General features: G+C 26.8%; 3 protein-coding genes across 4 annotated transcripts in view; 1 reads left to right on the top strand and 2 right to left on the bottom strand.

The window, feature by feature from the left end:
- Window positions 1–151: 151 nt before the first annotated feature.
- Window positions 152–8,130, bottom strand: LOC124423189 (sorbitol dehydrogenase-like). The gene is made up of 8 exons (XM_046960678.1): window positions 7,861–8,130; window positions 6,113–6,146; window positions 5,870–6,030; window positions 5,629–5,792; window positions 1,489–1,673; window positions 1,201–1,379; window positions 1,012–1,133; window positions 152–903 (listed from the first exon to the last, which is right to left on the bottom strand). Exons 1-8 carry the CDS (start codon window positions 7,912–7,914, stop codon window positions 753–755), a joined length of 1,050 nt encoding a protein of 349 aa, XP_046816634.1. The 5' UTR covers window positions 7,915–8,130; the 3' UTR covers window positions 152–752.
- Window positions 1,787–5,478, top strand: LOC124423185 (protein claret segregational-like). Of its 2 annotated transcripts, none has more exons than XM_046960674.1 (5): window positions 1,787–2,244; window positions 2,930–3,942; window positions 4,033–4,330; window positions 4,456–4,733; window positions 4,806–5,478. In XM_046960674.1, exons 1-5 carry the CDS (start codon window positions 2,170–2,172, stop codon window positions 5,257–5,259), a joined length of 2,118 nt encoding a protein of 705 aa, XP_046816630.1. In that variant the 5' UTR covers window positions 1,787–2,169; the 3' UTR covers window positions 5,260–5,478. The 2 variants fall into 2 exon arrangements, with proteins under 2 accessions (XP_046816630.1, XP_046816631.1); XM_046960675.1 differs by having other exon boundaries at window positions 1,789–2,458.
- A 774-nt stretch (window positions 8,131–8,904) lies between the features above and the next one.
- The window catches only part of LOC124422477 (dynein axonemal heavy chain 1-like), a 40,632-nt gene continuing 25,102 nt past the window's right edge, over window positions 8,905–24,434 (bottom strand). Inside the window, exons 22-53 of the mRNA XM_046958949.1 lie at window positions 24,134–24,339; window positions 23,892–24,054; window positions 23,226–23,386; window positions 22,125–22,340; window positions 21,826–22,050; window positions 21,576–21,738; window positions 21,204–21,373; window positions 20,922–21,130; window positions 20,277–20,379; window positions 18,451–18,579; window positions 17,989–18,109; window positions 17,786–17,845; window positions 16,486–16,616; window positions 16,191–16,296; window positions 15,933–16,087; window positions 15,668–15,847; window positions 15,074–15,464; window positions 14,676–14,947; window positions 14,196–14,506; window positions 13,889–14,114; window positions 13,604–13,799; window positions 13,338–13,531; window positions 12,588–12,742; window positions 12,098–12,464; window positions 11,791–11,967; window positions 11,470–11,721; window positions 11,210–11,362; window positions 10,710–10,978; window positions 10,404–10,630; window positions 10,123–10,304; window positions 9,880–10,003; window positions 8,905–9,136 (exon numbers count right to left, since the gene is read on the bottom strand). Of these exons, the coding sequence (XP_046814905.1) occupies window positions 8,919–9,136; window positions 9,880–10,003; window positions 10,123–10,304; window positions 10,404–10,630; window positions 10,710–10,978; window positions 11,210–11,362; window positions 11,470–11,721; window positions 11,791–11,967; window positions 12,098–12,464; window positions 12,588–12,742; window positions 13,338–13,531; window positions 13,604–13,799; window positions 13,889–14,114; window positions 14,196–14,506; window positions 14,676–14,947; window positions 15,074–15,464; window positions 15,668–15,847; window positions 15,933–16,087; window positions 16,191–16,296; window positions 16,486–16,616; window positions 17,786–17,845; window positions 17,989–18,109; window positions 18,451–18,579; window positions 20,277–20,379; window positions 20,922–21,130; window positions 21,204–21,373; window positions 21,576–21,738; window positions 21,826–22,050; window positions 22,125–22,340; window positions 23,226–23,386; window positions 23,892–24,054; window positions 24,134–24,339 (6,212 nt within the window). The 3' untranslated portion in view covers window positions 8,905–8,918. The remainder of the gene's footprint in view (window positions 9,137–9,879; window positions 10,004–10,122; window positions 10,305–10,403; window positions 10,631–10,709; window positions 10,979–11,209; window positions 11,363–11,469; window positions 11,722–11,790; window positions 11,968–12,097; window positions 12,465–12,587; window positions 12,743–13,337; window positions 13,532–13,603; window positions 13,800–13,888; window positions 14,115–14,195; window positions 14,507–14,675; window positions 14,948–15,073; window positions 15,465–15,667; window positions 15,848–15,932; window positions 16,088–16,190; window positions 16,297–16,485; window positions 16,617–17,785; window positions 17,846–17,988; window positions 18,110–18,450; window positions 18,580–20,276; window positions 20,380–20,921; window positions 21,131–21,203; window positions 21,374–21,575; window positions 21,739–21,825; window positions 22,051–22,124; window positions 22,341–23,225; window positions 23,387–23,891; window positions 24,055–24,133; window positions 24,340–24,434) is intronic.

Genomic DNA, 24,434 nt, shown 5'->3' with positions numbered 1-24,434 from the left:
ATAATATTACAATCTAAAATAAAAAGAATAAATAATTTCTAAATTTTTAAGAAAATTTGTTACAAAATTTTGTTATTTAAATTGTTATAATTATACACATATGGATTACATAAAAATCAATAAGCCAATAAAAAATAACAACTCATTTTTATTTTAATTTAACCAATAATATAATTTTTTATTTCAACTACAGTATTAATTTACAATAAAAGATATAAAAACTGAAACACAGTTCTCATTTTGTAAATCATATATACGTATTTTAAACTACAATAACATATATAGATATATATATATATTATCAAAATTTAATAATATATATATTTTTGTGTTGATTTTCAATAAGTATATTCAATTTCTGATTTTTATGTATTAATAATTTGTCACGTTTGTAATATTATAAGTTATAATTTTAGATTAAATTTTAAAACATATATTTGTACAAACAAATGTATATTGTCAAAAATATAAAAACATTTTTTTATAAGTCGCAATTTCTATAATTTATCATCAATCAACAACTATATTTGCAGTTATTTATAAAATATATACTTTATATCTGTAATATTATTATACATATCAGATAAAATCTGTCTTCAGTTTTAAGACTACAAGTCTGTAATTTTTTCATGTAAAAATATGTAAATGAAAACATATAATCTATTTTTTTTTTATTTATTTTTCTTTTTTCTTTTTTTTTTTGTTTTTTAATATTTCACTTTAGCTTAATTTTGAATTAAGCTATTATTTTCTTATTTGCAGTGAATCATAACTTTAATTACACCACTTTCTGATTTTGTTTGGGCAAATGCTGCAACAGTATCCTCTATTTTGTAGTTGTGAGTTATAAGTGGTTTCACATCTATTTTTTTGGAAGACAACAGTTCTAACGCATCACCATAGCTGAAAATTAATTTCATTAATATGTATACACATAATATGTATATAATATGTAAATGTATAATTATAAAGTTAAACTAAAACATTATTTTTCTAATAGATAATACTTACTCATTAGCATATCTAAAAACACCTCTAATGTCAACTTCTCTTACTAATGCATTCATAAGTGGAATTTGTACTTCAGGAGGACCACAACCAACCAAAACAATTACACCACCTGATTTAGTTACCTGAAAGAAATTATTATAATATATGATTTTGTTTAATAATTTTGTTTAATATAAATATCATACTCACTAGTATAGCTAAACGTATTGATGCCTGAGCACCAGACGCATCAATTGTCTTATCAGGATCATCACCAAATAAATCATGAATTTTTTTTACATTTTCATTTTCAGAAACCTCACGTTCCATTAAGTATGTCTCATCAGCTCCAAGTTTTTTAGCTACATCTAATTTATCTTGCTTTATATCTAAAAATAATATTTATTTTATTTTACACAAGATTTATACAAAACGTCTTATTAGATTAAAATTAAAAGTAAAATTTTCATAAAAATTCACTACTGACAAATAACATACCAGTAATAATAACTTTACTAGCACCCATAGCTTTAGCAACTAATAATGTTACTAAACCAATTGGTCCAGCTCCTAAAATTAATACTTTGGAACCAATTCTTACATCAGCACGTTTGCAAGCGTGAACACCAACCGATAAAGGCTCCATAAGAGCTCCTTCTTCTAACGTTATATGATCAGGCAATCTATAAAATATAATAAATTGAAACATATTATAAGAATATTCAAATTTTTCTATCATACAAATTATTAAACAATATAATAAATGAATCTAAAGACTTAAACTGTCAATAATAAATTTCAAATAACAATAATTAATATTTTATTAGTTCATTAATTAATCTTCATAATGATTTTTAAACATTGCGCGCAATCAAAATTATTCCGAATTTATTAATAACATTTGTGTCAAAATAATTGATCGCAATTTACATACGAACTTTATTACATTATTTATCCTTGTAAAATAACGAAAAAATAATTTTTTATTGACTAATCCGAATATTAATAAAATAAATAATAATTAATATTTATTATTGTACGTAACAATACTTGTTACGATGTTTTCATAACTTATTGAATTTCTCGATAGATGTCGTCTCGAAAGATTGTCGTCTTAAAAACAGATGAAATATCGTATCTCTTTTACATATTATCAATGATTATACTTATATCGTTTACATGTATTCTTATTGGTCGTTGCATGATAAGGCACAGATTCAAATAAGAAGCGTGTGTCTAACCGTCGTTCTTCAGGTATGAAGAAATAACATAATAGAATTGTCTGCATGTTTATCATTGTAAAGTTTGATATACAATATATATTGGTAGTTTCAGAGCAGTTATTTGAAACATTTTATACTTTAATAGCAAACGGAATGTATATTTGTGAGGAAGTTTAGTAGATTTATATAATTGAAAGTAATTTGTAAAAAGTGTTTTACAACGAAGGACTGTTGTAAAGGACAAGGTTTGCTTTATATTATTTAGAATTATTTCTTAATGATTACATTTATATGAAATATTAGAGAACGTAAAGTCTTTATTCGACTTAACGTAATATTCATTGCTTATTTTGTATTGTTTTATTCTTTTCTTTTTTTTGTTTTTTATCTTTTTTTTTTTGTTTTTTTTTCTCGACTATTCATTAGATCTCTTTTAGATGAGAACTTTACAGAAGTTTTGTGTGATGCATTTGAAATATATTAATAATAAATTACGATAATATAGTAATATTTAAGAATAAAATTTATTAATATTTCATTATATTTATTATTAAAGCATGATTTATGTGATGAATTTAAAAAAACGCACATAACTTTTGTATATAAGAACGTGCGAACGGACATGTAATTTTTATAATTAGAAATTAATGTATATGTATATATATATATATATATATATATATATATATATTTTTTTTTTCTTCTATACTTAACAGATGGAATCTCGATTACCAAAACCTAACCATTTCTATAAAAAAGCTACAACCTTGATAGATATAGATTTAAAAAAAAAAAATCCAAACATGACAAAAACTCAAACTGGCTTATCACGTGCAGTGAGCAGTGCAAAACTTACAGATGATACAAAGAAAGATAAGAATCTGTTAAATAATGATGGAAAATCTAATAATGAAAATGAATCTTTACCTCAAACTACACGTACAAAAAATATTGCTGCAATTACAAGATCTAATGAGGCAATCAAAGCCATGAAAAGGCCAGGAACAATTGTGACAAATGCTAATACAAAGAAACCAAAAGTTAAAGTTATAACACCAAGAAAAACATTGAAAACAGCATTGAAAGCAAGAAATGGTATAAATCGACCTACAGAAAATAATACTAACAATAAGACTACTGCTACTACTACTACTATTACTACTACTGTCAATAAATGGGATTATAAAGGTCGTTTTGCAATTGTTAATGGCGAATTAATTAAATTGCGTGGAAATTATAAAGAAATATCAAGCAAAAATGCAGAATTGCAAAAAATGATAGATGACTTAAGAGATAATGGGAATACGTACAAATTAAAATTACAGGAATGTGAAACTTTAAAAGCAGCTTTATCTGAAGAACTTGAAACGACAAAGGATGAATTTAAACAGATACAAAATGAAAAGGAAGACTTTGTTAAACGCTGGACAAAGGCAGAAGAAGCATATAAGAATGTAACTAAAGAATTAAAAGAACTCCAAGATCAATTTGCAGATCAACAAGCAAAATTACAAGAACAAACAATTGAAACTGAAAGAGTTAAAACTAAATTGGAACATGATGAAAATCTTATTAAAGATTTAACTATTCACAAAGAAGAATTACAATCTCTTGTCCATCAGATGGATAAAGAACGTAGAATCCTTCATAATACTATACAAGAAATGAAGGGTAATATAAGAGTATTTTGTCGTGTACGTCCACGAACTCCAAAAGAATCTTCAAAATCGTAAGCTACTTTATATTCGTGAAATCTTTATTATTAATTCATTATTATTTAAATATATATATATATATTATATTTATTATGTTTTCATAGATTATGTTTTATAAAATTCGTTGATGAATGTACTATAGAAATAGGAAAATCAGATGGTTCAGACATGGCTAGTTGCAGTGGAAAAGTAAGAAATTTACGGCAAGAATTCTCCTTTGACAAAGTGTTTCCACATAATGCATCACAGGCTGATATTTTCGAAGAATTATCTCTTCTAGTTCAATCTGCTCTTGAAGGATATAATGTTTGTGTATTTGCGTATGGTCAAACTGGTTCTGGTAAAACATACACAATGGAAGGAGAGCCTGGATTTGATACAGAAGGCATGATACCCAGAACGGTAAACAATACATACTCGACTAATTTTTTTTTTTTTTTCTTTTTCAAGATTGATTTAAACTTTGTTAATTATCTTAATAAATTTTAATCTTAATAAATTTCTATTTATTGTCATAATGCTTATAGGTCCGACACATATTTAAAGAGATGAAAGAATTAGAACTTCTTGGATGGGAATACCGGATAGAAGCAAGTTTCTTGGAGATTTATAATGAACATATAGTTGATCTTCTTGACTCGCAATGTAATAAAATTCATGAAATACGTATGAGAGATAATAGAGGTCATGATCTTTATGTGAGCAATCTCAAAGTTGAAGAAATACATAATGCTGAGGAATTACAGGAATGTTTATTGACCGCGCAGCGTAATAGAGCTGTTGCAGCTACTAATTCAAATGAACGGTATGTTTAATATTATTTGGATTACAAATTATTAATTTCTTTAAAATATTAAAGGGAAATGTAATTTTTTAGATCATCTAGATCTCATTCAGTAGCACGTATACGACTAATTGGTGAACATAAAACAAAAGAAGAAATCTGTATAGGAAATCTTAATTTAGTTGACTTAGCAGGTTCTGAAAGATTAAAGGGCGAAGAAGCAGCTAGAACCGCAGAAACAAAGAATATTAATAAATCGTTAGCTAATCTTGGTAACGTTATTCTTGCACTTTTAAAGAAGCAAGAACATGTGCCATATAGAAATTCAAAATTGACACATTTATTGATGCCATCTTTAGGAGGTAATTCAAAAACCCTTATGTTGCTTAATATATCTCCTTTAGATGAATGTTATAACGAAACATTGAATTCCTTAAGATTTGCCAGTAATGTGAATAATTGTAAAATAAATGTTAAAAGAGTTCGAACTGCGTTACCAAATATATCAAATACTAATTTATCATCTAGTTCAAGCTCAGAAATATAATGCAAATTTATAATATTAATTTGTCAAAATATTTTCGTATAAAACAATATTTTATTTGAGAAATCATTATCTATAATGTTTTAATACGTAATATAAGATATAAGCGAAATACACATGTTATACCCATCTGTTTTTTTATCATATCATGAAATTGCAAATAATATAAAATAAGAAACAATATTATATGCACAACCAAAATACGCAGTTAAATAAATTAAATGTTTCCTTTTTATATAAAATAATAGATTTTGTATTTCTCTTAATATTTAATAATAATAAAAAAATCTCGTTACTGTCTTTTACCTTTTAATAATTAATCTAAAATTATATATGCATGTATAGATTAATAATATATTTCAAAAGACTTACTTGAAACAAAAATCAGCTGCGTGTTTGTAAAAGCGTCTTAAACTGCCGTGTACAGGAGGAGTAGCACAAAATACCATGTCCTTACATAAATTATAACGGCCGTTTTTACAAAAACTACATAATCTACAAGGCACACCAGGTTCAATGGCTACACGATCACCGACCTATTTTTAAAACAAATAAAACAATAATTTATATAATAATCTTATTTAATTCAATAGTTCAATGAAAGTATGTTTACCTTCAAATTCGTCACATTTTTTCCAAGTTTAGCAATTACTCCAGATGATTCATGACCGATAATCATTGGTTTACGTAAAATAAAATCACCTATTCTACCCTTTTCAAGATAATGAACGTCCGATCCACAAATTCCAACACAACTCATTTCTATTAACACTTCTAAAAATAATAATGACAATTGGAGACAAAGTTGAAACTTAATTACAATTATCACTAATCATGATTTTTCATTTTTACTAACCATTGGCTTCTGGTTCCTCAATAGGTGTTTGTTCCTATAATAAATAAAAAAATATTTACAAATTATTATAAATAAAATATGATGTGTATAGATACATATATATATATATATATTTTTTTTTTATATATATTATATAACATATACATGTAAAGTATATATATATATTTTTTTTTTATTTTACTATAAAATATATAGCCATCTTGAGTGTGCTTTTGATTTGAAATCATTTCTTGTTTATTTGTTATCACATACATGAGTGTTTTCATTCTGATAATGAGTATTTGTTTAAATATTATATAAGTTAATTACTCCGTTTTAACATTTAAGTCATTAAACACGTAGAATAAGAAAACCTTCTTAATTAGCTCGACTAAGAACCATATGCACATGGCATTCAATAATTTATTTAACTGCAGCGTCAAGTATTCTATTCAAGGTTCAAGGCTGTTGATGCACTAGATTCATTACTTCTTTTGCAATGCTTATCATTAAACATAGTTAGCACATTTATACATGTGAATGTATTTAAATTATATCACGATTAAAGATTATTTTTATTGTTATTATTATTATTATTATTATTATTATTATTATTATTATTATTATTATTATAAAATGTATTTTTATTTAGTTTTATCATGTATACGTGAAGAAAAATTTTTCTCTAAAATATTAAATTCGTATTATCTACCAATACGATAAGATAAACATTCAAGTTCAATATAATTTACATGTTAATAAACAATAAAAAATTTATTCCTTATTTTCTTTTCTTTAATCAATATCAAAGATTTTATTTATATTAATTCAATTGATATATTCAAGAAGTGATAATATAGAGATAGTTGCATACGTCATAGAAATTATCGATCGACTGTAAGTATGTGTGTGTGTATGTCGCAAGGGTCAGGGATAAATTCAACAAATGGATATATATATTTTATCGTTTGATTATAACATCTACTTTAAATAAATGCAATTACATAATATAAATATTTTTTTATTTATCAAATAGATAATATATAGAGAATATCCGTCTATTGATATCTAAGCAAATATTTTGTAGCTCATTAAAGTTATAAAAATGTTTATTAAGAAACTTGTATGTATAAGAATTAAGTAATAAATTTTTACGACTCTGCGTCAGCTATAATAAACATGTAAAAAAATATTTTTTTTCACTCGTAATTTTTTTCGAACTATGAAAGAGGATATAATTGTTTTTTTCTTTGTTTCTTTCTTTCTTTTTTTTTTTTCTTTGATTTTTTCTTCCTTTTTTTTTTTTTTTAATGGATTTATTTTTGGATCTTCATTTTTTTATTTCAATCCAAATCATATCCAATGAAATATTGTTATTATGCATATTTTATGAGATAACGTATAAATATATATTGTTAAATAATTCAAAAATATCAATATCACAAACAGGCATTATATAAATTCGAAATGAGATGATCATTTAATGTTAAACGCATTAAATATTATTTTAATCAATAAAATATAATAGAAATTATTTTGATGATAGAATTTCAAGATTCTTATTACGAAAAATATTTCAATACTTTAACACATATTAATATTTCTTTTTAATAACTACATTATAATAATTTCTTTTATTTCATAACGAGATTCATATAAATTAATTAATAAATATAAAAGCGTATTAAATTCGAAAAAATTTTCTATGAAAATAAATATTGTAAAAAGTATTTGTATCCAAAATACGATATTAAATTTTTTTTACTTACCAGACGAATGTCATTGATGCCGTAAAGTATGGCAGTGAGATTATCCTTGGCCATGATTTCGGTCTTGTAGTTTAATAAATTTTTCTTGAAACTAGAGATGAATTCTTTCGTAATAAAAGGCACTTTGTTGCTTCTTCGAGTAACGGACGATGGAATGACTCTTTGAACGAGATAACATCACTCCTTATATACGAGTTCTAAACCGTCAGATCTAATATCACTACTGTTTGATTATCTTACGCGTCTGTAAAGACGGTTTTCGAAGTATTCTATGCCGATTCGTCTGAGTTTCCTTCTAGCCAAGCGCGCGCATATACCTTTATGTTGCTATATTTACTTGACATTAAACGTATATCCATAGCGTTCAAAATAAATTATTATCTTATAGAAATATCATTGACAAATCTAGAATACTTTTAGGTTCTTTTTTTTCTTTTCTTTTCTTTTCTTCTTCTTCTTCTTCTTCTTCTTCTTCTTCTTCTTCTTCTTCTTCTTCTTCTTTAATTAAATATAATTATATAATTAAAATTATTTCCAATATTTTTCATGATAATACAATCATTTAAATAGATTTATATTAATGAGATAGAAATAGATCTGATAATATTTTGCAATATTGAGATAACGTTAGAAAAGAAAATTTTATTTATGTTCAAATGATATTCTAAAAAATATTTATCGATGTTAGTTGCATTAATAAAAATCAACGAATTGTGGACAATAATATTACGTAAAAGGTAAAGAGATCGGTAATGTGTTTAAATTTTCCTTGGTTGATAATTTTAAGTCTAATTTTATCTTATCGACGTATGTAAATAGAAAAAATGGACTCTACGTTATCGATAACGGAATTATAGAATTCTATATTATCAAAAAATGATAATGCTTTATATCGTTAACAATACATTCAAAAAAAAAAAAAAAAGAAAAATACTTATCATTCGTATTTATCATAAATGAAAGTTCATATTGAAATATTGCTTTTTTTTTTTTTTTTATTTATTTTTTTTTTTATTATTATTTTTAATAAACATGCATAATTACATAGAAAAAATGTTCTAATAATTTAACGCACATATCATTGCTACGCCTCGTTTTATCCAATGTGCTTGTGGATTTTTGCTTGGTATTTCCATGGCTAAGACAAAATTTGTCGAATGTCCCGTCGTACTTAATGTACCAGCTCGTGCAATCGTCTTATATACGGGACATATATAAATCCTATCCTCGAACACTTCATGATTTATTTCTGGGAGTAAAAGTATAGGAGACATCTCTAAAAAAATTATTTCAGTCCAATGAGATGAATGAAAATCGATATAAAAAATATTTCGAAATATTTTTCAAATATAACGAATGAGATATAGTTAAACATTTTTTCGTAATATTGCTCAAAAGAGTGTTTCCAATATCGAGATAAAAATTGAAAAATTTTATTGACCTTATCGTCATTATTCTTTTTAAATTTAATATATTTAACAAATTTTTTTGTAATTTAAAATTTTTTTTTCTTTTTTTTCCTTTAATTTAAATAAATTTCAATGAACGTTCTTCCAAATCGTTGGATTGGAATAACATGATCGAAAAAATATGCTTGACCTGCACGTCCAATTGATTTTCATATCTGGAGTTACATTAAAACAATGAATGATGAGAGAGAGAGAGAGAGAGAGAGAGAGAAATAACAAAAGAGTTAATTGGTTGAATTATTCTTTCTTTTGATGATCTTCGTAATCATCCGCAAATATTTCGAATAATTTATCGTTCAATCATATGACGTTAAAACAATCACGAAACGACGTCTTAATGACATTCATTTCTTAATGAATATTCAATAATGTTACAATTTACAGCTAAGTAAATTGAATAAAACATTGAATTTATTACAAATTCTCATTTCTTTAATATCGTATTATTTCGATACGGAGGACACTATTTTATTAATTAAATTTATCACATTTGAAAATTAGGAATGCTTATTTTGAAACATCCTGTATAATTATTACGCTTTATATTTACCGGTATACAATTCCTTTGGATGTGATTCTTCTAAATAGGTTCCTCCCCATCGGCAACCCTCAAGGAACAAACCGTATACTACACAACCATCCTCTGGTTTATGCATTGGCTTTGAAGATAATACCTTTTATATTAAAAATAACATTTCAATGTATTAATTATATTTTTCATTATTCTCATTAGATAAAGATAATTAAAAGAATAATTTTGTCAATAACGAATAGCATTGCTTTTATTTGTTACCACAAAATTAAAGTCAATCGTATCGATGGAAATAACATATTTTCTCGCATAATTTTGTAATGTCGCTGTTAAAAATGCTTGTGGAAAATAAAATCCCGAAATCCAAAAAGCCGATGGTATACCTTTGTCGTACCATGTGTTAATAAATTTGATGCGCTCTTTCAAATCAAGAAACCAAGCTCCTAGTTCAAATAATACGGATTAAAAAAAAAAAAAAAAAAAAAAAAAAATAGAAAAAAAAAACTAGTTATAAATTCAATGAAAAAATTAATCATACGTACCAAGTGGCTTCAAAGAAGGATAACCTTTATCTTGCCAAATTATTGGTATCTTGTTATTGGAAATATTTTTATTCATTGTTTCCAAAATTTCAGACATTACAACTGAACCCTTTAATGCTTTCAATAGATCATCTAAAGATGATCTTATTACTTTTAATAATCCATTATATCTTTTGGCTTCCTGCAGTAATACCGTATTAAATGATTCTTGATATAGAACAGGATACCTAATATAACAATTTTTTATCATGGATAAATAATTAAATAAATATAATTAACAGTTATCATTTATGTTCTTAACAATACTTCTTTTGTATAGCAATCAAATCAAAAGACTCGGGTAACGTGCTTAACATTTCTTGCGCTTGACGAGTAGCGATATCTTCAACGCTTACTTCTATACTACTAATCTCTTTTGGTTGTAAATTAAATAGGGTTTCGAGACATATATATGCTTCAGCTTGTGCAAAACTTATATCTGCATTTGAATGCATTCCGAAAAGCATTGGATCGTCATTGAGAGGAAGAGTTGTAATGTATTCTATGTATTCGTTGAATGTGCTGACAGCCGGTAACTATATATATATATATTAAAAATGTTTTAATATACGAATTTCTCATTGTATTTAATATATATATATATATATATATATATATATATATATATATATATATATATATATATCTGATCTTTTTCATTTCTTCAAAATTTTTTTCACGATAAATTCTTCATAACAAAATGAATAAATATATATATATATATATATATATATATATATATGTTGTATAAAAATATATAAATATACTTGATAATAAATCCCTTTATCATCGAAACGAAAATAGCTTGAAACTACTTCGACTTTATAAAAATCCTCCAATATCGTTAAAACGCATCTGCGATCCCAATCGTCCGTTATTCGTCCACCATAATTGATGTGTCCAGCGGTATAAATGAGAACCTAAACGATTCATTAAAAATGTAATAAATTTATTATTGATCAATCTATTTGAATATTTGGTAAAAAAAAAAAAATAAAAAAAAAAAGAAAGGAAAGAAAAGAAATACCTTAAATGGTATAATTGTATATTCCATGAGGAACATATGTAATTGTGACAAACAAATAGCTAAATCTCCACTTGTAAATTCATATGGTATGTTGAAACCAAGTGAACCGAATTTACGTCTTTCCAATAAAAGTGAATGAAACAAGCATAAGGAAAAAACAAGATATTTAAACGGTTCTACTTTTGGATGCTCCGATTCAAGAAAATTTTTCATTTCGATGACTTGTGTCAAATATGCCCGAAACAAATTAGCCTAAATTACAAACGAATAGAATGAATACATCATCCTTTGTAACAATATTTGCTATTTATCGATTTTTACCTTTACACCTCTTGGAGGTTCCATCGTCATTTTGTGACCATTCTGTAAAATGCTTACAGGAAAATCTGGCGACGGAGCGGAAGTCAACCATAAACGAAAATCACTATGCGTCTTTTCTGTTAAAATTTCAACTAATGCTTCCAAATGCGGCATCCAGCTTGGTGCTAAATGACAATTCTAGAGACATATAAAAATAAAAATAAATTCATATCATTTACTTTAGAATATTTTACATTTACAAATTATAAATAGGTCTGATTAATATCGATTACTCAACTTATGCAATGAAATATGATTTTCTTTTTACCTGAAAAAATACCCAATTTCCAAGTTCTGCGGACTGCTTTAACATAGCTTCCGCTCTTGGACCTTGCCCTTGTCCAAGGGATATGGAAAATAATCTTTTATCCATTTTTTGCTTTTCCGCAAATGTGTATAATTGAACAGCTGGATCAGTACCAGTAGATAGCACAAATACCAAAGGTGTAATCGGAGTTGATTCCTTGTAAAGTGCACTGATTTCCGTTGTTTGTGGTTCCACGAATTCTTTACCCAAATATTTACTCAAGTACATTTGTATAGCATTGATAATTTTATCAGGACGAAGACACTTCAGGACTAACATTTTTTCAAAATCATCCAGTTTTGTTTGCCAAGGTTCAGGAAATTCAATTCTTAATATAATATAACATACTTAAATGTAGTTTTTTTTTTTTTTTAACCATAAGACAACTTAATAAATATTATCAAATCATTAATATAACGAACTAATGTTTTATATAAGTATCTTTTCTTACAAATGTGCTTCTTGAGTATCAAATATATATTTGAATGGAACCAATAATTGCTGAAAGGATATAACAAATTCTTTGAAATTTGGAAGAATTTCTAAAGCCTGAATCTCTTTCCAGCATCGCGCAGATATCCATTTTGGATCTGGATTTGGTAAATTCTGACAAATGGAAAAAAGTTTTTCACTTGCATCGTAATAGTTGGATGAAAGAAAATTTTTACTTTAAAACTGTTATTCTATCATTTAACTTGTAACTGATATTTCATAAGAACAAAAATAAATGATTGATTTCGTATGATGGTACTAATTTAAATATAATGCGACAATAAAAGAAAAATAAAATGATAATGAAATGATAAAGATCCATTTATATACAATTGTGCCGTGGCCGTTCCGTATCATGGTGGTTCACCAAATTTGAATGAATTATCATAATTTTATATGTAACAGATTATACATTATCTGCACCGTGTTTGTTATCATTCATAGCTTAGGCGTCCTTCAATACTATTTAGTAGCCAACGTTATTTTTTTTTTTGTTTCCCGATTTGACCATGGAGAGAAATGACCGCAACATGAATTCGAATAAACATGTATGAACGTATCTTGTCTATGTAATCCTATTAATTTTTATTCGCATCAATTTTTAGATATCAATAATACCTGGACAGTTTTCGATCGTATATAAATATTCGAATATGAAACTCCCACGGTTGTTTATAAATGGACCTTAAAAAAATATCACAATTTTTACCAAAATAGGGATAACTTCAGATAAGAAATGTATCCATTCGACGGAATCTATTAATTTTGCATTAACACGAATGCGAGCGCAAACAAGGAATGCAAAGTGTAATTTGTGTTTTTCGAATAGGCTTCGACAAACGTTACAAAATAAGTCGAAAGTAAAACGTTTCATAATGTTAGCTATTCGTTCATCAAGGTTACCTGCAAATACGAATAATAAATATTTGAACGTATAAATCTCTATTAATTATTACTATAAGATTGTTTACTAACTAGTTTTCTCGACAGAAAGTATACTGTTATTAAATATTGAGATAAACCATTCCAAAGAATATTGATACATCGTATCTATATATTGTAAATCATAAAGGCAAAAAAATAATATTTGTGCTCTATCCGCAACAGGAATATATAATGATCTCGTAGATTCTATATCCAATTGAGTTTCTTCCGCTGCTTTAACTTTTATCTGCATTATGAATACGATTTTTTGTTTGTTTAATTCATTCAAAAAGTGAACATATCAAAAATTTCTCTTTTAAATGTAATGAAAATAACCTTTATCTCTTCGCTCTTTGCTTTAGAAGCGTCCAACGTCAGGATTAAATCAATATCGTCAACCGTTGAACCCTCGGAAGTTGTTAACTTATATAGAATTCTATCTTCGAGCTCCTTCAAATCTTTCTTCATTTCCGCATTAGATATTATAAGAGAATTTCGAATTTGTTCGAGATCTGGACGTTCTTGTATCGTCACTAAACTCATCATTTGATCGAGAAGACCACTGTTACACATATAAACGAATTAAATATTAATTGATGAATTTAATACCGATTCAAATGAAATAATTAGTAAACATATTTACCTAGCGGTTAATGCAAAATTTACCAACAACACCTTTACTAATACTTCCGGCATATAATGAGGATTTGGTAATTTCGTCGTCAGAAATAGACGAAACTCTGGATTATATGGAACAACGTTATCACCTACTTTAATACTTATTTGCCCAGCGTGCTTGAAATACGATCGCATAAGAATAGGATCTAAAACGGATTCAAATTCGACACCAACGTTTTCTATCAAGCACGGTTTACCAAAGCGAATACAACTTTCAAGTACATGTAAAATATCCTTGCTCATCATTTTTGTAATAGATAAACCAACATCTTTGTACTATAATTATTATAAAATAAATTAAAAAAGAATTAATTTCTATGTTAAAATATATCGATTTAGATGATTAAAATTTCGTTAAAATTAATTAAAAATATATAAATTAATATTATATATTTAATATTATATATTTATTAAAAATATATAATATTAAAATATTAAAACGTACCGTTCTACGAATCCATTTATTGGCTTGTCCTTGTGGATCGATAAACAGTGGCCATCGTTCTGAATGCACTACCAGTACAGCGTTTTCAACAGAAACAAGGTCTCTTGGTAAACCGTCCAATTGCCATCTTCTAATCAGTACTTGATCACCTAACGTCGATATGGGTGTGCAGTTCGGTGTATGAGGTACTCCCTCGCCTATAACTTCATACCAAGATGTCAAAAGAGTTTTCCGATAAACATCGGTAAAGGGTGTCAGATATGCTATCGCACCTAATCATCGTAAAACATTGAGAATAAGATTTATAAGTTAGATCTTAATTACAAATCAAACATCAGTAATATCAGATATGATATATAACATTAAAATAAAAAATAGTAAAAGATAATATAAAATACCAGAGGATAATAAAATATCTCCTACAACATTTTTTAACGATATTTTCATTTCAGAGAGAGTGAACGTCCATCGTATTTGTTCTTCCGCAAGCCCACTAACAAGTTTAACCGCCCTCGCCATTCTTTCCTCACAAAGCTGCTTTTGCCTCTCTAATTCTGCTTTTTTATTTTCCTTATCTTGCAAGGTATCTTTAAGGTTTTGTACTCTTCTCTCTACTTCCTGCAACCTATTCATAGCAGCAACTAAAGCTTTCTCCGTTTCTGCCAATACTTCTTCGGCCTTTGCTAATGTCTCCATTTTAGGCTTAACTTTTAGATTCACAAAGTAATAATTGTACATAGCGTGTATCCAGAGACAAAGCGAGTGACAGGCTTTAGAAACTTGAAGAATCTTTAAAATAATAGCTATTATTATTTAACGTATATATATTATTATATCGATATTCAATATAAAAGTGATAGAAAAAAAAAAAGAAAAAAAGAAAACGTTATATACACACGTGTGTGCGTGTGTATATAAGTACATATGTATGTATATATATATATATATATATATATATATATATATATATATATATATTTATTAAATTATACCTTTGGAGGTTGAAAATTTGGATCCTCAATATAATGCTTCAGTTTATTAATCATCTCTTCTGTTATGTTTTCTTTATTGAAATTTACCATCATATTTAAAAAATGTCCAGCATCTGCCAGCATTTGACTACCGGGTGTCCAATAATCTAATATCTTTTCACCAGGTTGTTTACCTGGTAACTATAATCAAAAAATTATAAATGTATTATATATCAATTATAATTCTATCATATTATTAAAAATTCAATTATTATATAAAATTAACCCTATTAGGTTTAACGTTATTCACGATACACATAGCTTCGATAACGAGAAGTACTCCAACTGGTGGTCTTTTCATAGCTTTCACCTCAGTAATATCACCCTTGTTCAATGCTTTTAGGCTTGCTTCAGCAGCATCAAGCATTGGTTTGGCTTCACCTACGCAGAATAAAAATCGATTAAAATGTCCTTAACCCGTTTCCAAAGAAATATTTCAATAGTAATGTATTCTACGATAGATTTCACATTAAAAATCATGTACTTAAGTCAGTTTCAGCTTCATCTCTGATTAATTGATTCTCGTTTTTTAATTTCGTAGCAACCTCCTCCTGTTTCATCGCCTCTGCTCTTGTTTGCTCAGCCTCGGCCTAAAAGAATTTGTGTTTTCTTCTTCTTTTTCTTTTTTTTTTTTTTTTTCAATAAACCCTTTCATAATTCACACGACAATTATATAGATTAGATTTCATCGAAGATAAAACGATGAAATGACAGAAAGAAAAAAAAAAAATAAGCGAAAAAACATTAATGAATAATTATTTGTATTATTGGATACTCACAGTATCTTTTGTGATTTGAACGATCATCTTTGCAGTTGCCACTGTTGCTTGTTCCAGATCAGGTTTCATTGCCTTGAGAATACCTTGCATCTCCTTTACTTCTGCCTCCGTGCTTATAAGCTTATTTAAGCCTATCCGTAAAGGTAACGTCTATTTAGAATAACGTTATGCTAATATATACAAATTGATACGAGCTTATCCCTTAAAGGGGAGAATAAACGAGAAATTGATTATCTGTTTTTCATTGTTCGATTACATTTTGTAACTTATTTCATAATTCGAGTATAAAATTATTCGAGATTCACTAATATTCCAACGAAATATTTTTAAATAAAATTTTAATTGTATTAACTTGTTTAAGATTTATGATAAGTCTTATAATTATTTCTCAAGTTTTTTCAAAAAGTTAAAATAAAACTTGAGAACTTCGTGATGTAATGGAACAAACTGTGTCGAGCTTTTAAAAAATAAATTTATTTACGACTTTAATTAGTAATTCATCTCTATGTCTTTCGTATATGTGACAACGTTAAATATTACTATTTTGAATTTTAGATTTTTGTATGTATATATATGTCTGTATTCGTATAGCTCATTCGAATAAATTTTGTATAACTATTTCTACCGTCTCCATCGTAACCGAAATCGATAGGACAAACTTAGAACGTGTTTCCAGCAGCCATCAGACGGGGTATATTTAATTTCTGGATTATTTAATCATTGTTACCGGTCTTTCACCTATGACCCTTTTCGAGATGCGGTTAATTAAGTTCATAAATCTTTAAACATAAGATGATCCGTTTTAAATTGATTCGTCGTAAGAAAAGTGTACACGTTTATCGATAAATTTTAAACAATATTTCTAACAATTATAACGCAAAATTATTAAATATAATATTATTTTAGAATTTATCCTCAATTAAAATTTTATTTACATATACCTACACAATATTTTAATCGATCATATACTCATTTAATGTATATAAACCATGTGTAAATACTTATTGCGTTTATTCCCAAATTTAATTACCAAATAAATAAGTTAGCGTGGGAGTATATTCATGCCACGGAATAACTTTGTGTTTTCACTTTAATTAGTAATGTTTCATTAGCAAGTTAATTAAGCAAGATATTTTGTCGTGAAAACAATTCCCATAGTCATAAAAAATATTGCAAACGGATTAAAAGATATATCCCTGTCTAAGAGAATTTTTTAAGGATATACTTTGGACAAAAAAAAATTAAAATGATATATTTCGTGTATCATACAAATGATCAAATATTTTCAAAGTTAAATTACGCTCGTATAGTTCGTCGCCACGTTGTTTATCTTTAGCGAATGTTGCATCATTATCCGCTTCTGATATGATCAAAACAATTTTTTTCAACGTACTATTTGTGTCCTGCCATTACTCACAAGTATTTGGTACATAATAAAACTGTAGAAAAAAAAAGAAAAAAAAAAAAAGAAAAAAAAAAGAACAATTTCTTTTGATTGCTTACCCGTTGATAGACGAGTCATTCCAGAATGTAGGTCCTGTTTCTTTTTAGATAAGAGACCACCGTAACCGGATAGTAATTGTAAATAAGAGGTAGGCGTTACATAATTATGTCGATTCAATTCCTGAGACAAAATATTTCATGATTTACAAAACGATTTATCTATTTAATTGAAAACAACTGAGAGATAATACTAAGCTGAACATTTTAATAGGAACATTTGAACATTTTAATTTTTTTATAAAACAGATACACGATGGATTATTTCTTACAAATAAATTGAATTTTGCATTTGAATAGAAAAAGAAAAAAGTACAACGATAAAAGAAATTTATCGATCTGATTAATTTTTTCCTATTGACATATCTCCCTTAATAATAAATAACATAAGATATACTGTAGGCGTTCCTATTTAAATGTCACACCTTGTATGATACGATTTTATTTTATACTTTTAAAACTTACCATCAAAAAACGATCACTCGCTTTTATCACGCTAGAATGCATAAATTGACAAGTCTTTACAATTGACTTTAGGACAGTTTCATTAATGGATTCATCTTTAATATCCGCAAGGAAATACATTGCAACAGCCTAAAGTGAAAGAGAGTTATCGAATATTTATTAAGATGGAAATATTAAAACGACGCGACGATCTTTATTTCGAACTTTTCTCATTAACATTTTAATAAACATGAAAGAATTGTATAAATATTTCTATTGTTTTAAACCATCATTAAGTGTATATGCGTGTGTATGTCTATGTGTATGCATTAAAATTTGATTATTTACAAGATTTTCCAATGAGGTATAAAAAAGTTTTCATAATGTATATGCGTAAGTAATACCAGCCTTACTGAAAATTCATTTTATGCGACTTTTTCTTTCAGTTCGTAAGATCGTTTTTTTTTTCTTTTTTTTTTTTTTTTACATGTCTAAAGAGCAATTTATATAGTCCTAAAAAAACTTCGGCATAAATCATTCAGAACCGAACTTTCTATCACGTACGAATTAGTATTCTCTTCGAAGACTTATACACTTAAAAAAAATTGCTCGATATTCGTTGAAAGATTAACTCATTCTTAAGGTTTGTAAACCTTCGGCGAAATTTCGAATCACGCATTTGCAATGGATATATTCGTACAATAATTAATTTCAATTCAAACTTTTATAATTTTATTTATTTGTGAATATTTATGAGATTTAAAATCTACACATATACTTAGACATCTGTAGGATAGATTTAAAAAAAAAAAAAAAAAAAAAAAAAGAAATGAAAGAAAATATTTAAAAACTCTTTCTAAGCGTAAATAATAAATCGTAAATGTAGAAAAATTAATTGACTTTGATTTTAACGGATAGACTGCCAAAGAAATTTAACAAAAATCAATATACTCATTTAATATATCTCTCGTAACTTTTAGGATTAATAAAAGAAACAGAAGAATTTATTGCCATACATTTGACATTAGGTTTTACTTTTATTTGGAAGTATACTTTTAATCTTCCGTGTGTTACATAAAATATCTTACAAACTTTTTGAACAAAATGAAGTTGTAAAATAAAGTGCCAATCTTCCCAGTAATCCCCAGGACATTTGATACGTCAAAGAGATAAAATTGCGTTACAACAGTTTATCAATAAAAATTAATTAACAAAATTAATGTTTTCGATAATAAATCTTTCGTTGACTTTCCCTTTGATTTTATAATAACTTTAAGCCTGATGGTATTTATGTTTTTATCAAATTAATGGTTATATTACTCGAAATCTTTTTCTCATTGATCAAAAAATATGTTTTCTTTGTTTTTTTTTTTTTTTTTTTTTTTATGAAATATGATGCAATCGAATCATCCGTTGCGATTTAAGCTTACTAACAATTTGTACATTTCCTACCATTTTTTAATTATTTATTTTGTAAATGTCTGACTGTTAAAAAAAAAATATATATATATATATATAAATTTATATTGTCAATCTCGTAAATATTCATTATTAAATAAAATTATGAAAAATCTTAGTTGACAATAATCTGTATACGAATATTTTTTACACTTATTGTAATAAAAATTAGTCAGACCAATTTAACTTTGGGTAAATAAATTTGTTAGGATTATTATGACTGAATATATACTTAAAAGGGACCCATCAGTAAAAAGGACGATAACACAATGCTTCTCATTTATTACGACTTACTTTTTGATACACGGGTTACATCTTACTTATTTTCTTTGAATTAACTATCATAATTTTGATTCATATTAGGATAACACGGAAGGAGCAATACAAACCTGTAGAGCTGCATCCGGCCACGGGAAAAACCAATCGATCGTACAGCAATTCACGAGAGCAGGAAATTGCCTAATGCGAGCCCGGAATAACTCACCGATGGGACTACAAGTTGTCAAATGAGCATGATAGAATTAATTAACCGAAAAATAAAAAGTGATGTAAATTTTCATCTTTTTTCTTTTTTACAAATAATAGAAAATAAATAATAAACGTATTCGTTATTACGAACGATGAGTAATAACAAGTAAAAAATTTCTTTGGTCCTATGGTCAAGCTATAAAACGACGTAATCGTACAAATAAAAGGAGTATACTACAAGGCAAATACTTCCGCAAATACATGCGTAGATATATTAAAGAGTAAAGCGAACTAATTCGAGGGTGAACATATCACTCGAGAAAATCAATATGCGTTCTAATCAAACTATCTCTATTCAATTTTTGTATCGTTTCTCATTCATACTTGTAGGTCACATTATATCGTATTCAACTTTATCTATCTATAGCAAGGAAACTTATATGTTCATATAATGATCGTTAAGCAAAAAAATATACTTTCTTTCGAAGTCTTTAAAAATGAACGATAAAGTTACTCGATGATGCTTAATGATATTTTTTTTACTTTAGAAAAAAAAAAAGACATACCTCATTGTAATCATAGTATGCAAATTGTTTTTGATCACTTTCAGATACGTCGAAAAGAGATTACTTCTATTGATTTGTAATCCAGCCTCTTGAACCGGGCCACGCATCGCTTGAAATATTTTTTCCATTTCCTCGGAACTATATATATTTGGTACGTCGCCATTGTTTAATATATTGTTTAAATCTTCCAACATGAAGTCTCCTTTTATCTGCAACCCATGAAATATGATGAAGTAAAATTGATACATTATTTTTTCTCCGTTAGATCGATAAAGACATTACCTGAGTATCCGAAAATAAGAAAACCATTATTTGATTTTCTAAACCTGATTTTAACATCATATTTTTTATATCATCACGCCAATCATGATTTGAATAAGCTTTACTGAGTTCTATCTGAAAGTAATTATACTCTCGTATATGACAAGAAAGCTTCGTTAAGCTTTGTCGACCTGCATAATAAAGATATAATCATAAAATCCATGTAATCTTTGATTTTTATAAGTATATTGGTTATAAGTATATAAGTATATAAGTATATAAGTATAAGTAGGTTGGAAACTATGAAACGGGCATTGAATGAAAATAAATAACTAAACAAAAACGCCCATTTCATAATTTCCAACCTAATATTAGTAATTTCTATCTTAATACCTGATCCACCCATTCCTAATAAAAGTCCATTTCCTCGAGGTTGTCGAAGGATACGTATAATTCTACAAATATGATCTACAGCATCTTGAAATAATACTAATTTCATTGGAGAAGTTGTTATGTTGTTATAATCTTCTAAAAATTCGAGAAGAACGTGTTCTATCTATAATAAGAAATTTATAAAATATATTGTAGACGTACGTTTTCTTTTCCATTTCTTTTCTTTTCCTTTCTTTCTTTTAATAATTACCTTTCGAAAGTTGGTAATTCGTTCGTATTGTCCAGACAAACCACAAAAATCACTATAAAATAAAACTTTATCTTTTGTAAGATCAGTTATATCGTAATCGAATTGTTCCTTTAAAGTATCATTTAAAAGTTTGCTGAACCAATTTCTATCATCTTGATTGATCAAACGATCGCTAAAAACACGCGTGTTTTCATGATACCACAATAAAAATAAATGTTCATAACTCTACAATAAAGATCAATAGAATTTTAAGAATTATTGTAATCAAATCTTGTTTCTTTACAGATTGAATTATTTACATTAATTTTCGTTGGATCTGCCATGAGAATACCTTGAAATACTTTACTAAGATCTCGAAGGTTGTAAGTGTAATGAGATTTGTCAGGCGTTGGCAATAGTTCCCTGCATATTGTGGTAAATATATTAAGTGTAATATTTACTATCGGCTTTAATAAAACTATATAATTTGGTGTTTTCGAAAGCCAAGAATTTAAAATAATCCCAAAGATGCTCGCCTAAGGAAGAAACGAAAAGTACAATGTTAAATAAAAATTGTAAAATTCATTACTTATACAAAGCAATGTAAGGAGATGAAAAGTGTGCAGTATGGATTGAATCACCGAACAAATCCTTCCCTTCAACGTGGGATAATCTTGAATACATTTAAATTATCTCGCTGAGTAAAAGTACCCCTTTTCTAGTTTATGACTCTCGTAACATAAAATCTTTTGCAATTCAAGCCATTCTCATCAAAGAAATATTGTTAATAATCAAAGTAAAATATTAAAGTTATTTGACGTATACTTTGCAGAAAAATTAATTAAACTTTTTAAAAAGATTTGTTTGTCATTTATACTAATAAATATAAATATTAAAAATTTTTCTTTAAATAATTATTGATTAAAAATATTATTAATATTGTTTCTTTAAGGAACCTTAAATAAATATAGGCTATGGTGACCTCGCTCAAACGTACACGGAGAAATCCATTATAGTTACAGAGGGGTGGCAAAATGATCATAAGATCTACTATTGACCAACCAAGTGATTAAGATAAATTATGACCATAGAGAGCACAATTTATGAGGACTAATTATAATGAGTACGAAGGATACTACGGTTAAGAACTAGTGAACAGTTTCTTTAACGTTGGTCAAATCTTGCATGATCTGCAATTATGTCGTATGGGTGTGGATGATAATTTGGTGGAACGGAATAAAACTCCATTGGACGGAAAAAAACTCATGATATTCTCTAAACTATTAAATTTTTCGTTTAATTTTATATTAATAAAATCAGAATTGTTTGATAAATAATATCGTAAGATATTAATCCTATTTAAAATATATTTTTCACGTAATTTATTACCCATTCATCAATACATGTAATAGGAAATTTACCTTGGCACTGTCCTCCATTTCTGGAAATGCAATGAAATGGAAATGTCGTAAGAGTCGAGGGGTTACTGGGTTTCTTCCACCTCCAGGTGGTCCCATGGCACCAATAAAATTTACGTCTTCGATCAGTCTAAAGCTACCGATTTCCTTTCTGTCGTACCATCCTGAAAAAATTGTGCTCATTTATCTTTCACACATACTCAGTTTGTTTATCCTAGAAGGCAGAATATTGCATTTTTCCTATACTTATATAATCGTATCGACAACTCACAATCTCGAGAAAGTAATTGGAAATAAATCATTCTGCTTCGAAAGAAAACTGGAGGTTACTTTATAAGGTTACAGTAAAATTATGCATGTATTATATATTACACAGTTAATATAGAATTTGATCTTATCAATTTCTTAAAATTTTTAATTGTAACAGATACAGAATTGAAATATTTTAATTTTATAAAAGTTTCGATATAAGATATGATATTTAAACATTATAAAGTTTTAATATAATTTTAAGTTTTACGTTTTAGTCGGTTGATATTATTTAATAGAGTATAATGATGAATGATATTTATTATAATATATAAAATAAAAATCCAATAAAAAAACGAAAAGCTGTAATATTTTTTATTATCGTGAATTTGATTTCTTATATTATTTAATAAATCTCACCGCTGAAATCCATAAATTGTCGAATTAATTCAATAGGTGGTTGTGCTCCAAATGTTTCTAGAGCTGGCATATTGAAGTCATCGATGAAAAATATTTGTTTTTTTAATAATGGTGGACCATATACATCTCTACGTCTTTTATCTAATTTTCCATCAATCAGATCCTAGAAAAAATATATAACTCCAATATAATAATTATTATATTAAAATAATAATCTCAATAAATAAGAAGTATTTCTCTACTTGAGTTTGATTAGCAGTAGTTCTTGCAGAAAATATTATAAAATCACAAATAAATTTTTTTGGCATATTTCTAGATAATTTCGTAGAAATCGTCATAGTCTTTCCACTTCCAGTTGGTCCAATGCACAATACATTATTATTGTTTATAAATAAATATTCGATCAAAGTCGCATGTCGAATATTATCCATCGTGGGAATTTCAATGTCTAAAAAGAATATTGTAATTATTCAATTAAAATATATTACAGTTTTATAGCGACGATAATATCAATGTTTAAGTCTTAGAATTATATGAAAATGA

This window comes from Vespa crabro, chromosome 3 (genome assembly GCF_910589235.1).
Source record: "Vespa crabro chromosome 3, iyVesCrab1.2, whole genome shotgun sequence".
NCBI lineage: Eukaryota > Metazoa > Arthropoda > Insecta > Hymenoptera > Vespidae > Vespa > Vespa crabro.
The sequence above is the reverse complement of the archived record's forward strand: the minus strand, read 5'-3'. Positions and strand labels throughout refer to the sequence as shown.